Source organism: Stegostoma tigrinum, chromosome 1, assembly GCF_030684315.1.
Source record: "Stegostoma tigrinum isolate sSteTig4 chromosome 1, sSteTig4.hap1, whole genome shotgun sequence".
Classification (NCBI taxonomy): domain Eukaryota; kingdom Metazoa; phylum Chordata; class Chondrichthyes; order Orectolobiformes; family Stegostomatidae; genus Stegostoma; species Stegostoma tigrinum.
In genome coordinates this window covers 126,103,476-126,118,443 of record NC_081354.1, presented here as the reverse complement: position 1 = coordinate 126,118,443, position 14,968 = coordinate 126,103,476, and the positions used below count along the sequence as shown (strand labels likewise).

The 14,968-nt window shown below is 40.0% G+C and overlaps 1 protein-coding gene across 1 annotated transcript; it reads left to right on the top strand.

Annotated features, from left to right (window-relative positions):
- Positions 1 to 5,054: 5,054 nt before the first annotated feature.
- Positions 5,055 to 11,202, top strand: LOC132206115 (granzyme K-like; the record flags this gene model as incomplete). The annotated part of the gene is made up of 5 exons (XM_059638791.1): positions 5,055 to 5,197; positions 5,243 to 5,298; positions 5,881 to 6,017; positions 7,570 to 7,824; positions 11,026 to 11,202. Coding segments are annotated over 5 exons (768 nt in total), but the record flags the coding sequence as incomplete, so codon positions are not given.
- Between the last annotated feature and the right edge of the window lie 3,766 nt (positions 11,203 to 14,968).

Below are 14,968 nucleotides of genomic sequence, written 5' to 3'. Positions count from 1 at the left end.
CACACGGATGATCTCTGGAATGGTAAGTTTAACGTATGATGAACGGCTAAGGATCCTGGGATTGTATTCATTAGAGTTTAGAAGGTTGAGGGGAAATCTAATAAAAACTTACAAGATAATGTATGGTTTAGAAGGGGTGGACGCTGGGAAGTTGTTTCCGTTAGGCGGGGAGACTAGGACCCATGGGCACAGCCTTAAAATTAGAGGGGGTAAATTTAAAACGGAAATAAGACAACATTTCTTCAGCCAGAGAATGGTGGGCTTCTGGAATTCATTGCCATGGAGTGCATTGGAGGCTGGGATGTTAGATGCCTTCAAGGTAGAGATTGAAAAATTCTTGATCTAACGAAGAATCAAGGGCTACGGGGAGAGTGCAGGGTAGTGGAGTTGAAATGCCCATCAGCCCATGATTTAAATGGCGGAGTGGACTTGATGGGCCGAATAGCCTTACTTCCACTCCTGTCTTGTGGTCTTATGGTCTTATGGACGATAATTCTGCCTTTCTAGAACTTGCAGTGCTTCCATTTCTCTTCTTCAGGGACTAACTACTTGCTTGCAGGAGGCACAGACGGACTGGTTCACAATTAATAAAGTCTCTGACTAACTGGCAAATACCAACAGCTGACAGCAACTGGTAAGGAAAAATAAAGGGATTTTTTTTCAGACTTTAGGTGGATTGTACAGACAAAAAGACACCACTTCCCTTTCCAGAGGTCTGAAGGCTCCTGCCCATTTTATTCACACTCACAGGCTGTTCCGCTACCTTAGTGCCAAATATGTAGCTGCTGGCAAGCAGAAGGCCTTTGTCATTGACAAGTGGTCATCATTCCTCAGACCAATCAGCTATTTGTTGCTGGCTGAATCACCCTTTGCACATAATCCTTGACTCCAGCATGTTGCAGTAAGTTTCCCCATTGTTTGAACAAGTGGCAGTATAAAATGGACTTCCAATCAGGGCCAGTAATTTTAAGTTTTTAAAAAGTGCATCAATCCCTACTAAAATCCTTGGCTTTTAAAACAGGCATTTCCCATTTCAGTCCACAATTTAAAATACAGCAAAATAAACAAAAAGCAGTCTTTACATGAGTACTGTACCAGCATTTCAAAACCAACCAAAAATGCATATAATTACCTTAATTGTTGTGATCAAACAAAATGCTGATTCTAATTTTAATTCTAAATAGGAACATAAGAAACTTCAATGCTGTAATCTCATTAAAATGAAACAACACTGCAGTTTATGGCCTTTAGTTTCAAAAGAAAAGAAAACAACAGCGTTTAAGCCTTTGCTATTAGAAATTAAGCTTAAAATGGGAACTAGTCCTACTATAATAAGATGCATGTAAGTGCATGTTGCTGACAGTCTGTCAAAATCTGGCAGTGTAAATAATAGTGTACATCTCATCTCTAATGTGACATCAAGAATTGATCAACATCAAGATACCCCACTTGCCTGCACAAAAATGTGCCAACAAAAAGAACCATCATTTCCAATGTGCACAGTACAATGTCAGGATAGCCACACTTCACTCTAAACAAGAATTCCATTGCATATATTGTGGAAAATGTGATTTCTGAAGTTTGATCTCATGAAATTTCAATGGACATCTTAATTTCAATTGTGGGCGAATCCAGCAATTCAGACTAACATTGTAGAGAGTTTTGGATTCAAGCAAGCACTGTGCTATCTATAGGACGTGAAGTGTATTTCTGGACAATTGAGAAGCTCATCCATGGGCAGCAGATCTCAGATTTCAAGAGGGTCAGCAGTACATGTAAAAGTCCATTGGGCACTCAGCGAAGTGCTATCAGCTTCATGGAAACCAAGTGCTATCAGCTTCATGGGGCCAAATTTAGTCAGAAAGAAGAATGCAATGTTTAATGCAATGATTTTATCTTTACTCATAAAGAAACCAGGGAGCTTACATTTATCTCTACTCACTAATGTCCTTTAGGGAGAAGATCAGCCACACATACTTGTTCTGGCCTATATGTGACTCCAGACCAACCAGCAATGCGGTTGACTCTTAACTGTCAAAGCAGCAATGAGAGGTGGGCGATGAATGCTGAACTAGACAGTGATGCCCATATCCCTTGTATTAGAAGCAGTTCAGAGAAGGTTTTCCAGTTTAATACCTGTAATGTGTGGAATGCTTTGTGCAGAAAGTCTAGGCAGGCTGGGTCTGTATCCTTTGGTCTTTAGAAGTGTCAGATGTGACTTAATTGAAACGTAGAAGTCCCAGAAAGGAAGACAATTATCGGGTTCAACATCAGATGTTGCCTATTTCAGACAGAAATAAAGAAACATTTTTTTCTCTCAAAGGGCTGTGAGCCTTTAGAATCTCTTCCACAAAAGGCAGTGGATGCAGGAATTTTAAATATTTTTAAGGCAAAGGTAGATCTCTGATTACCAAGAGGCTGAAAGATTAGATTACCTACTGTGTGGAAACAGGCCCTTTGGCCCAACAAGTCCACACTGCCCTTTGGAGCATCCCAACCAGACCCACCCCTCTATAACTCACCCACCCCTGAACATTACAGGCAATTTAGCATTGCCAATCCACCTAGTCCACACATCTTTGGACTACGGGAGGAAACCAGGGCACCTGAAGGAAACCCACACAGACACGGGGAGAATGTGCAAACTCTGCACAGACAGTTGCCTGAGGCTGGAATTGAACCTGGGGCCCTGGCGCTGTGAGGCTGCAGTGCTAATCACCGAGCCACCGTGCTGCCCACTAATTATCAGAGATATGCAGGAATGTAGAGTTGAGGTTAAGATCAGGTCAACCATGACATTATTGAATAACAGAGCAGTCTCAAAGGGCCGATTGGCCTACTATTGTTCCCTGTTCGTATGTTCCTTGTTTTCAAGAAGAAGCTAAATATTGTTCTTAGGACTAAATGGATTGAAAGTTATGTGGAGAAAGCTGGAACACAATACTGAGTTGAATGACTAGCCATCATCATATTGAAGGGCAGAAAGCCCATTCCTGCTTCTGTTTTCTAGTTTCCATCTTCAAATGTGCATGTGTTTATGTGAACAACTAAAGAAGAAATTTTTCCATGACAACCGCCTAGTGAGGTAATTGCAGGCAATATTCGATTCCAAAATGGGTGGGATTGATCAGGTTTGAACTTTCATTTCTGAAGTCACTGTTAAAAGTAAGCGTTCTGACGTTTAAAACAGAGGTAAGGCGAAATATTGTAGACGATCATGAAACTTTGAGGCACTCTTCCTCAAAAGGTTGTAGAATCTGATTATTTTAATCTTTTTAAGGAAGAGAACACAGGGTTGACTGATGATCGGGATATGTAAAATGAGGATTAATCAGATCAACAATGACCTTCCTGAATGGTGGAGCAGGTTTGAGGGGCTGAGTGGCCTGCTTTCGCTATTAATTCCTCTCTTAATAAATTATCTAGAACCTGCCTGTTTATATTTTTATTGAAGGTAGATGAATATTCTGCTGTCAGTTTTAGTTGATCATTGGTCATTTTGGAAGGCTATACTTTTAGTTTTAACCCATTCTAGTCAATTTTCCCTCAGGAAGCGAAAGAAAAGAGACACGCTTGATATAAGGTCATGCAAGTGCTTTCTTGGCTCGTGAGCCTGACAATCTAATACATTGCCTTGTGAATAACCCCTGTGATGTGCCTGCACCCTGCCATGGTTCAGGGTCAGTATCCTTCTCTGACGGCCATCTGTGCTCTTTTTTCCCATTGCTATCTCACTGCCCTAATCACCAACCCACTGTCATCATGATCTCTCTCCTCCCCAGCCTGACTTTCCCTCTACTTCCCAACCTCTTTCTCTCAGTATTGCATCCTTTGTCATGCAGCCATCCTAAAGAGAAATGGCAAAATCACAGGAAACTTTGGAGTTTTCCTCTCTCAAATCCTTCCCCATGTGGAATCCGCATGGTGGAATACACTAACCGGTTTGAATTACAATCATATTTGGTGTCTGGTTTGAATTCCCCTATAATTTTAGAATTAACACATTTTATTAGTAGTTCATTCCAAATATCAACAACTCCAAATAGAATAAATTAATTCTAAGCATTACTTTTGTTGGAAAATTGCAAATTCAATACTTGAGTAATTTTGATTATCCATTTCATTCAGCTTGCTAAAGATTCTTCCCCTCCCCCCGCTGCATCCCAAAACCAGCCCAGCTTGTCTCTGCTTCCCTAACCTGTTCTTCCTCTCACCTATCCCTTCCTCCCACCTCAAGCCGCACCTCCATTTCCTACCTACCACCTCATCCCGCCTCCTTGACCTGTCCATCTTCCCTGGACTGACCTATGCCGTCCCTACCTCCTCACCTATACTCTCCTCTCTACCTATCTTCTTTTCTCTCCATCTTCGGTCCGCCTCCCCCTCTATCCCTATTTATTCCAGTTCCCTCTCCCCATGCCCCTCTCTGATGAAGGGTCTAGGCCCGAAACGTCAGCTTTTGTGCTCCTGAGATGCTGCTTGGCCTGCTGTGTTCATCCAGCTCCACACTTTGTTATCTTGGATTCTCCAGCATCTGCAGTTCCCATTATCACTGACATTGGGGAACGGTTGTCTGTGTTACAAACCATCCAAATCTAATCTGCAGAAACACATGGATGAATCCAGCAAACATGTACTGGTATTCCAAAGCATCATTTTATACCCTGTGGCATTTTGCAATTAATTTTGCAATTCACATCTTACTGCATTAAAATCGTACACTTCTTATCAGTAGTGTTGATCATCTAGGTTAATTATTTATTCTTCCCACTTCCTGGTCAGTTCTTCATAAAGGTTGCTGCTTTGATTCTACATGGACAGAAACAATAAAAATGCGTAATTTACTGGTATTGGTGTTGATCATTACCGCAGTCATTTCCCTGTCCATGCAAGGGTGTAAGTACATAAACTTTATAATTTAATGTATTTATAAATCTTAGATCCATATTGTGTTGATGTATCTTGTTACAACATTGTCTCTATATTGCGATGAAAAACTATCAAATTTAGCTTCTAACATTCTATAATCTAATCTCATCTGTTCCTCCATTGTAATTGATTGTGTGGATATCATTGGGGGTCACGATGTTAAGAGTAACTCAAGACTTTACATGGCATCTATTCAGATTAACAAAACACATGAATGTGGGGGAGCACTGATTAAACCTCAGTGGGTACTGACCACAGCACACTGCAGGTAAGACTATGCTTTTTGTTTTCTGTGTATTTTCTGTTGACAAAGAATTCTCAAGACCACAATGAAACTCTGGATGTCAGACCTGGCTCAGTGGTGGCACTGTACTGCTGTATTTCAAGGTCCTGCATTGAAGCTTCCCTCAAGAGACTTGACCACATCACCTAGGCTGACAATTTTGTGAGTTTAAACTGAGACCTTCTAACAGATGAATTTGTTGCTAGAACCAGGATAATCCACCCTAGGTCATTCTAGTGTGATTCATTTCAAAATGCTGTCAGTAGGCACCTGACAAGTTTGCTTTCCTCTTTAAATCCTTCAGTCAGCCTGAATATTAACTATGGCTTTGTTACCATTAAAGTCAATTTGATGTGATGTGATCCTAATCCTGACTAACCCAGCAGTAGCATAATGCATAAGGGGCCAATCTGACAAAAACCTTGTAATAGAATTGAACTGCATGGTCGATTAGGAATATCTAATTGCAACACCAGTTTTATTTTCTTTTACTCTGTCTCCCACCAGTGACCTGTCACTTATCAAAATATAATTATTGTGGTTCTTTTTTTAAGAAAGTGAAAAGCAAATGTCAGTGCGATTTAATTACTTTTCTTATAATAAAAAAGAGCTCATCTTGACTTGCGCGTAACAAAATTATTCTCAAAACAATAGCAAATGAATGACAGTAGCAGAAACGGAAGTGATTGTTGGATCACATTCACTTTCCAAGCAAGAAAACAAACAGACAATTAAGCTGAAGAAGACCTTTCCACATCCAAGCTTCACCTGGGATTCTTTTGGATATGACATTATGCTGCTTCCGGTAGAAACCTCACTTTAGAAAATAATCAAATGGGCAAAAAATTATTTGGTTAGCACTGCTAAGGAGGCTTACTATGATTGGTTACTGTGAGTGTCTGATCAAGTAAAGGGGCTTCTTCTCCAGGTCTACATTATTGTTGCTTTCTGCCTCCTGAGGCTGCAAAGACTGGGCAGATGTCCCTGGGAATCTGAATGCTGGATCTCGGAAAGGGGACGTTCTATGAAGGAAGGTGCATGGATGTGATGACAAAAAGAATCATTTTCTCTGACAGAAGATGCAGGCATCCCCATGCCTGCCAATATTTACTGCCTCTTCCGCTCCCTCCACAAATTTTGATTCCCTGTCTTCAGTTCTTTATCCCCCTCATCTCATTAACTAAAGGACAGAAAATCCCTGTCTGTATCAAAAAACATGAAAGCACGACCTGCTGCTCAAAATCCACCTCCCTCACGACATCCATCTCCATGGCTATGATGGGAACAATTCCATAAATAGCAATTGATCTATTCTAACTTCCAAACTGATGTAACTTTTGTTAAGTAAAGTCACTAATGGATATGGAACAAGGGAAGGTGTAAGGGAAACAAGAATGACTGTACTCAATTTTAAGGTAGAATTTGACCAAACGTGGCATCAAGGAGCCCTAGCAAAACTGAAGTCAATGGGATTTGGGGAAAAACTCTTGCTTGGTCGGAGTCATATTTATCTGAAAGGAAAATGATATGTTTGTTTGAGGCATATCATCTTCGTTCAAGGTCAACATTGCAGGGGTTCCTTAGTGTAGTGTCCCTAGAAACATCCATCTTTAACTGTTTCCTTCCTGACAAGATCAGGGTTGGGGATGTTCATTGATAATTGCACGACACAACTTTAAGTTCTATTCATGACCTCTCTGACACTAAACCAGCCCCTGTTGAAATGTAGGAATAATGTGGAAATGCAAATGGCAGATTTTGGTGGATAAGGTCAGAAATCACATGACACCACGGTATAGTCCAACAGTTTTATTTGATAATAGAAGTCTCACTCCTTCTTCAGGTGTTTGTGAGAGAGCTGGTATCAGACACAGAATTTATAAGTAAAAGATTAAAGCGTTACACCACTGATGAGGATGTGTTTAACTAACTTAAGATGTTGTTAAATCTTCAATCAGTTAGATAGTTTTAATTGATCAATATGTATATGTAAATCCCAAAACTTCTCTCAAGTCATTCAACCCTGAGCTAAGAAGAGGGAGGTTCATGGCAAATGTGTCAGGCAATAACCATTTCCAACAGGAGAGAATCTAACCATTATCTCTTGAATTTCAATAGCATTACCAGCACTAAATCACCCAATGTTAACATTCTGGAGGTTACCATTGACTAGAAACTGAACTAAGCTAAGCTTATAAAGACTGTCTCAGAGAAAGCAGGTCAGAGAATAGGGATCTTGCAGCAAGAAACTGAACTCCTGATTCAATTGCTTCTTTGTCTAAAACTGGACTCCTTTGTTATAATTACATATGCATAGAATAATTTGCTTATTGAAATTTAACCTTTACCTGTTACAGTTGAAGAATAAAGCCAATCTGAACAAGTTTGTCTCAACTCTAAAGCTGCCCAAATCAACTAAAAGTATCAAACCAGGAACCAAATGCAGTGTTGCAGGTTGGGGAGAAGATGGAACTAAATCGTACCCTGATACTTTAAAGGAAGCTAACGTAACTGTCCTGAAAATGGAAATTTGCAAGAAAATATATTCACTTAATCTAACAAATGACATGATATGTGCGCTTGGTCAAGATTCCAAACAGGATGTACGTAAGGTATGTTGCCAATTTATGTCCAAACTGTTGCATTAAAGGTAGCAATGTAACTTCCTTTTTCTTAAATTTGTTGTGTGATTGTTAATGTGAGGAATAAAATGCTGTGATCATGGGTTGCTACTTCAAACTCAAGCCTTAGCAGTTCAGGGATAGCTAAGTAAAATTTTGCCTGTTTTAACCTGATAACATGCTTCATTGTTAACTTCAGAACATCAGACCTTACAATGTCTATCACAGTTCCATTTCCTAATGACTATCCTTTGCTCCTTTCTGGCTAATATTTCACAAGTGACAACACTTTGGAAAAATTTGTACTCTAGCCCACATCCAATGTGGAACTTGTTTGACAATAATCAGATTCATTGCACGTCGGTCCCTTACAGCCAGAATGGGCATCCATCCATAAGTCTGAGATAGTTTCTTGATCAGTCAAAGAATCAAGGGTGATGGAGAAAATGCAACAAAATGGATGTGAGGAATATTGGAGCCTATTGAATGTCAGAGAGGCTGGAGGAGCTGAACAGCCTGCTCCTGTTCCTTTTTTTTTATCCACTCAGGGGGCATGGTAATTGCTGGCTAGACCAGCATTTATTGCTGCTCCTTAGTTACTCTTGTGAAGGCAGTTGGGAGCTGCAGTCCATTTGGTGCACATGCACAATGCCATCAAGAATGGAGTACCAGGATTTTGACACAGTAACATTGAAGAAACAGCTATGTATTTCCAAGTCAGGATGGTGTGTGGCTTGGAGGTGAATGTATGGGTGTGATATTCCCAGTAATATGTTGCCTTTATCCTTCTAGATGGTAGTGTTCATTGGTTTGGAAAGTGCTGTCTAAGGACCTTTGGTGATTTACTATAGTGCACCTTGTAGATGATACAGACTGTTGCTACTAAGCGTCCATGGCAGAGGTAATGAATATTTGTGGTTCTGGTAACAATCAGGTAGGCTGTTTTGCCCTGGATGGTATGAGGCTTCTTGCATGTTCCGGGAGCTGCACTCATCCAAGCAATGGGGATTATTCTATCACGTTCTTGACTTCAGTCTCTTAGATTGTGAACAGACATTGGGAGTCAGGAGGTGAGTTACTTGTTGCAGGATTCCTAGCCTCTGAGTTGCCCATGTAGTTACATTATTTATATGGCTGGTCAAGTTCAATTTCTGGTCTATGTTATTCTACAGGATGTTGAAGGTTCAAGATTTAATGATAGTAATGCCATTAAATACCAAGGTATAATGGGTAGATTCTACTTTATGGAGATTGTCTTTGTCCGGCACTTCTATGACATGAGTGGAAAGTTGTTTCTGTTAGACAGGGAGACTAGGACACATGGGCACAGCCTTAGAATTAGAGGAGGTAAATTTAAAATGGAAATAAAGAGACATTTCTTCAGCCAGAGAGTGGTGGGCCTTTGGATTTCATTGTCAAGGAGTACAGTGGAGACCAGGAAGTTAAATGTCTTCAAGGCAGAGATTGATAAATTCTTGATCTCACAAGGAATTAAGGGCTACGGGGAGGGTGCAGGAAAGTGGAGCTGAAATGCCCATCAGCCATGATTAAATGGCAAAGTGGACTCGATGGGCTGAATGGCCTTACTTCCACTCCTATGTCTTATGGTGTTATGATCTTACGGAATGTTAGTTGTCACTTTTCAGACACAAACTGGATTTTGTCCAGGTCTTGCTGAATATGTCCACCGACTGCTTCAGTATCTGAAGAGTCACAAATAATCCTAAACACTGTGCAATTATTAACGAATTATTAACTTCTGATCTTATGATGAAGTGAAGGTCATTAATAAAGTAGCTGAAGATGTAAGGGCCTAAGAACTCATTCATATCCTTGGACCATGAAGAACAAATTTAAGTGTCAGCTGCACCAGTGGTGTGTAATTACATCTCTGGATAGATTCTTTAGAAAATAGTTATTCTGTGCAACTTTGCAGAAATATCCTGGAGATGAGATGATTGTCCTTCCACAATGACAACCATCTTCCTATGTGCCAGCTATGAATCCAATCATGGAGAGTTTGTTCTCTGACTTCAGTTTTGCTAAGGCTCCTTGATGCCACACCCTGTTAAAAACAACCTTGATATTGAAATTTTAAAGGGAATTCTCAAAATAATCCCTCACCTCCAGTGATGCATTACAATCATTAGCAATTCCAGTTACACCTCAAGATTAATGTCCTCCAGGATTCCCCTTTCAAGATCTCTTATCATCTTCTACTCTTCCCAAGTCATCCTTCCTCTCAAGTACTGCACATCTACATCCAATAAAGTATTTTACTCCAACAGATATAGCATTTGATCTTTGACTTCCATTATAGTTATACTATCAATTCACCACTACTGTTGTTAAGGAATTAAGAAAATAAAATCTTCTTAATTATGTAATTCTGTAATTCTAAACCATTCTGCAAAATAATTGAATAGCTTCTGACCTTTTTTCAGTTTTAATAAATTAGCAGCATTACTGCGATAAATATACATAGCATGTACAATATCCATGATCATTATATTTTGCAAACCTTTTGCTACAGTACAGCATATTGTGTTTGAATGAACTTGCTTTGCTTCATAAAAATTGAAGACTTACTTCTGGACTTTGGATACCAGTAAATATTGATGCAAAGCTCATAAAGTAACAATTCTATCATGCTAATGAAATGTGAGGCTGGATGAACACAGCAGGCCCAGCAGCATCTCAGGAGCACCAAAGCTGACGTCTTGGGCCTAGATCCTTCATCAGAGACCCTCTCTGATGAAGGGTCTAGGCCCGAAACGTCAGCTTTTGTGCTCCTGAGATGCTGTTGGTCCTGCTGTGTTCATCCAGCCTCACATTTCATTATCTTGGATTCTCCAGCATCTGCAGTTCCCATTATCACTGATACAATTCTATCATGCTCTTGCCTGTACAAAATGAATAGGAAGAATTTAAGCAAGCAGTCACCAATTATCTACCAAAATTTTAGTGACACTTTAGTAAAAATCCCACAGAAACAGAGGAAAGAAAAATTATATTTCCAGGCATTTTGTTGAAGCTCACTGGAGTTACGGCAGGTATTCAAAAGAACTTCCCAAATCTTGAAAAACCTAAGTGTAAGTGCAGTGCGTAATGGCATGTGAGATCAGCCTGTATTGCCCATAACTATGGCCATTCCTTCACTGATTTAATATTTTCTCACATTTGTGTTAACAGGGTGATTCCGGTGGTCCATTAATATGTAAGAAGAAGTGGCTTCGTCAAAATGTGTACAGTGGCATTGTTTCATTTGGAAGCCGCAGCGGGGATAACATCACACCTAGTGTTTACACACAATTATCAAACAATTATCTCTCATGGATCAACAAAGTAATTCACACTGAACATTATTGAATGACAAACAGTCTGCTTTTTTTAGGAAGAACATGCTTGTGTAATCTTTATTGAGTTGTAAATTTTTCAAAGCGTAAAATTTTTAAAAAATGGCCCAACTGAATTCTTTTAATGATTGCCAGAACTTCATCTTTTACGTTTTTAAGCAGAGTGCAAAAATCATCTATTCTTTGAAAATTCAGTACAAAACAGCTTAACTGTTAAATTAACGCTGTTGTTAATATTATCAGCTAAACTTGTAATCCACTTATAATGTACATGTATACAAACCTCATTTAGAATTAAATATTTTCTAATTTTGTCTTAACCATTACCAACTGAACAACAATTGATTGATTTTCAATAAACATCATTCAATTGAATATTTTTAATTTGATAGTGCAGATATTTTATCTTGTCCTTTATTCAAAATGAAATTTTTAGAAAGTAGAACAATGTTTCCTTAGAAGCAATCTTTTACAAAGATCTTGTCTTCATCACTTGATATCTTGTACACTGGTTGAATGCAAAAAGCTTTGATGAAAAGAATTAATAATGAAAGGGCTGGAGTTTTTCTTGGAAGGCATAGAGGAAACTTTGTCTCCTGACAAGATCAAAGTTTGGGAGAGAACCAGAATGGATTTCCCTTTAGCACTGTTGAACTTAATGACAGAATGTGAATAAAAAACAGTTTTATCTGCCTCCAGTCCCACACAGCCAGAATGAAATGCTGTCAGCTGCTGGCAGCTGGATTGTCATTATCATGCTGCAATGTGATTGCAATGAGGGTAGATTGAGGGGCCAGAGGTTTGAGGGAGTTACGGAAGAGGTGTTGAAGGGATGCAAGGCATCAGAGGCTGAAGTGTGAGGGAGCAGTGGGAGAGAGATTGTTAAAAAATATTGGAACTGTTTGGGATCAGAGGCGAATACAGCATTTGAGAACTGGGATATCAGAGACTAGATATTACGAAAAAGAGACACAAAGTTGAAGTTATATCTTTGTCATTATCAGAACTGGGAAACAAGAAAGCTAACTTTCAAATGGAGCACCAACGTACATGGGAAGAGGGTATTGACTGTTTGGATGAATATCCTCAGACCAGGCAGGTAGATACTGCGGCATTGCAATGGAAAATGCATAGATTAGCAATCTCCATAAACCTTTCTCGATGAAGAAGGTGCAATGCATGCAGAAATGCCTCTTGTTTATGCAGAGGTGATTGGCTTTTGTGATGCAGTGGTGGTGTGTATACCACTGAACCAGGTGGCCCAGCGTCAAGCCCCACTTACTCCGTAGGTATATCCTAACACATCTGAACAGGTTGATTAGGAAGATTTCTACACAGAGCAAAGTCCTGTGTGAATATAGCTAACTTTGTTTTAACTGGCACTATTGATAAGCCACCAAAAATAAAAATTTCAAAATTTGCAAAGTTTACAGTATTATTCTATCCAGTTATTATAGTATGTTTTATTTATTTACCTCAATATAAATATACTTGTTCAACCGAATGGTCACACAAAATATTAACAGTTGATTCATTTTCAAGTCAAATTCTCCTCAAATACTGCAATGTTCGATTAGTCTGTTGAGGGTACCGATGAGTAGGCTCTCTGCTAGTAAATTTTATTTAAGGTAAAGTTGCATTATTATTTAAGTGATATATGCTGTAACTCAAACATAACAGTGATGTGTTTGCCCCTTGCATTATGTTTCTATGTCTTAGTCATAGAGTCATGAAGCTGTACAGCATGCTGACTAGATATCCTAAATAAACCTAGTCCCATTTGCTAGCATTTGGCCCGTATCCCATGAAACCTATCCTATCCATATACCCATCCAGATGCCTTTGAAATTTGTAATTGTACCAGCCTCCACCACTTCCTCTGGCAGCTCATTCCATACACGCACCACCCTCTGTGTGAAAAAGTTAGCTCTTAGATCCCTTTTAAACCTACCCTCTCTCACCTTAAACCTTTGTGCTCCGAATTTTAGACTCCCCCCACTCCATGGAAAAGACCTTGTCTATTTATCCTATCCATAACCCTCACTATTTTAAAAACCTCTATCAGGTCAACCCTCAGCCTCCGATGCTTCAGGGAAAATAGCCCCAGCCATTCAGCTTCTCCCTATAGCTCAAACCCTCCAAACCTAGAAACACTCTTGTAACTTTCTATACTCATGCAAGTCTCACAACATCCTTCCCAGAGCAGGGAGACCAGAACGGAAGACAGCATTCCAAAAGTGGCCTAACCACTACTGTCCTGTACAGCTGAAACATGATCTTCCAACCCTTGTACTCGATGCACGGACCAATAAAGGCAAGCATTCTAAATGCCTTCTTCACAATCCTGTATACCTGGGACTCCACTTTCAAGGAACTACAAAACTACACTCCAAGGTTTCTTTATTCAGAAACATTCCCCAGGACCTTACCATTAAGTATGTACATTCTGCCTTGATTTGCCTATCCAAAATGCAGCACCTCACATTTGCCGACATTAAATTCCATTTGCCTCACTTTGACCCATTGGCCCATTTGTCTAAGATCCCATTGTACTCTGAGGTAACCTTCTTGGCTATCCAATGCACCTCCAATTTTGGCGTCATCTGTAAACTTACTAACCATACCTCCTATATTCACAGCCAAATCATTTATATAAATGATAAAAAGCAGTGGACCCAGCACTGGTCCTTGATAGCAATATCTCAGCAAGGGGCCCAGCAATCACTTCCCTAGCTTCCCACAGGGTTCTCATATACACCTGATCCTGTCCTGGAGGTTTATCCAGATTTATGCGTTTTAAGAGGTCCAATATGGGCATTTTTTAAGCTGTCGCTATTTACTTCCCCGAGTTTTCTGTCTTCCATATCCTTCTTCATAATAGACACTGATGCAAAATGCTCATTTAATATCACCCCCATCTCCTGAGGTTCCACACGTAAGTGGCTTTGCTGACCTTTAAGGGGCCCTATTCTCTCCCATGTTACTCTTTTGTCCTTCATGTATTTGTAGAAGCCCTTTGGATTCTCCTTAACCCTATTTGCCAAAGTTATCTGTTGTCCCTTTTTTGCCCTCCTGATTTCCCTCTTGAGTATCAGAGATAATGGGAACTGCAGATGCTGGAGATTCCAAGATAATAAAATTTGCAGGTAAAGGGAAGACTAGAAAATGGAAAACCTTTAAAAATGAGGTAATGAGAGCCCAGATACAGTATGAACCTGTTAGGATGAAGGGCAAGGCTGGTAGGTGCAGAGAATAGAACATAGAACATAGAGCAATACAATGCAGAGCAAGCCCTTTGGCCCTTGATGTTGCGCCGACCTGTGAACTACTCTAAGCCCATCCCCTACACTATCCCATCATCATCCATATGCTTATCCAAGGACAGTTTAAATGCTCCTAATGTGGCTGAGTTAACTACATTGGCAGGCAGGGCGTTCCACGCCCTTACCACTCTCTGAGTAAAGAACCTGCCTCTGACATCTGTCTTAAATCTATCACCCCTCAATTTGTAGCTCTGCCCCCTTGTACAAGCCGACGTCATCATCCTCGGAAAAAGACTCTCACTGTGCACCCTATCTAATCCTCTGATCATCTTGAATGTCTCTATTAAATCCCCTCTTAGCCTCCTTCTCTCCAATGAGAACAGACCCAAATCCCTCAGCCTTTCTTAAAAATGCCTTCCCTCCAGACCAGGCAACATCCTGGTAAATCTCCTCTGTACCTTTTCCAATGCTTCCATATCCTTCCTGTAATGGGGCAAACCAGAACTGCACACGATA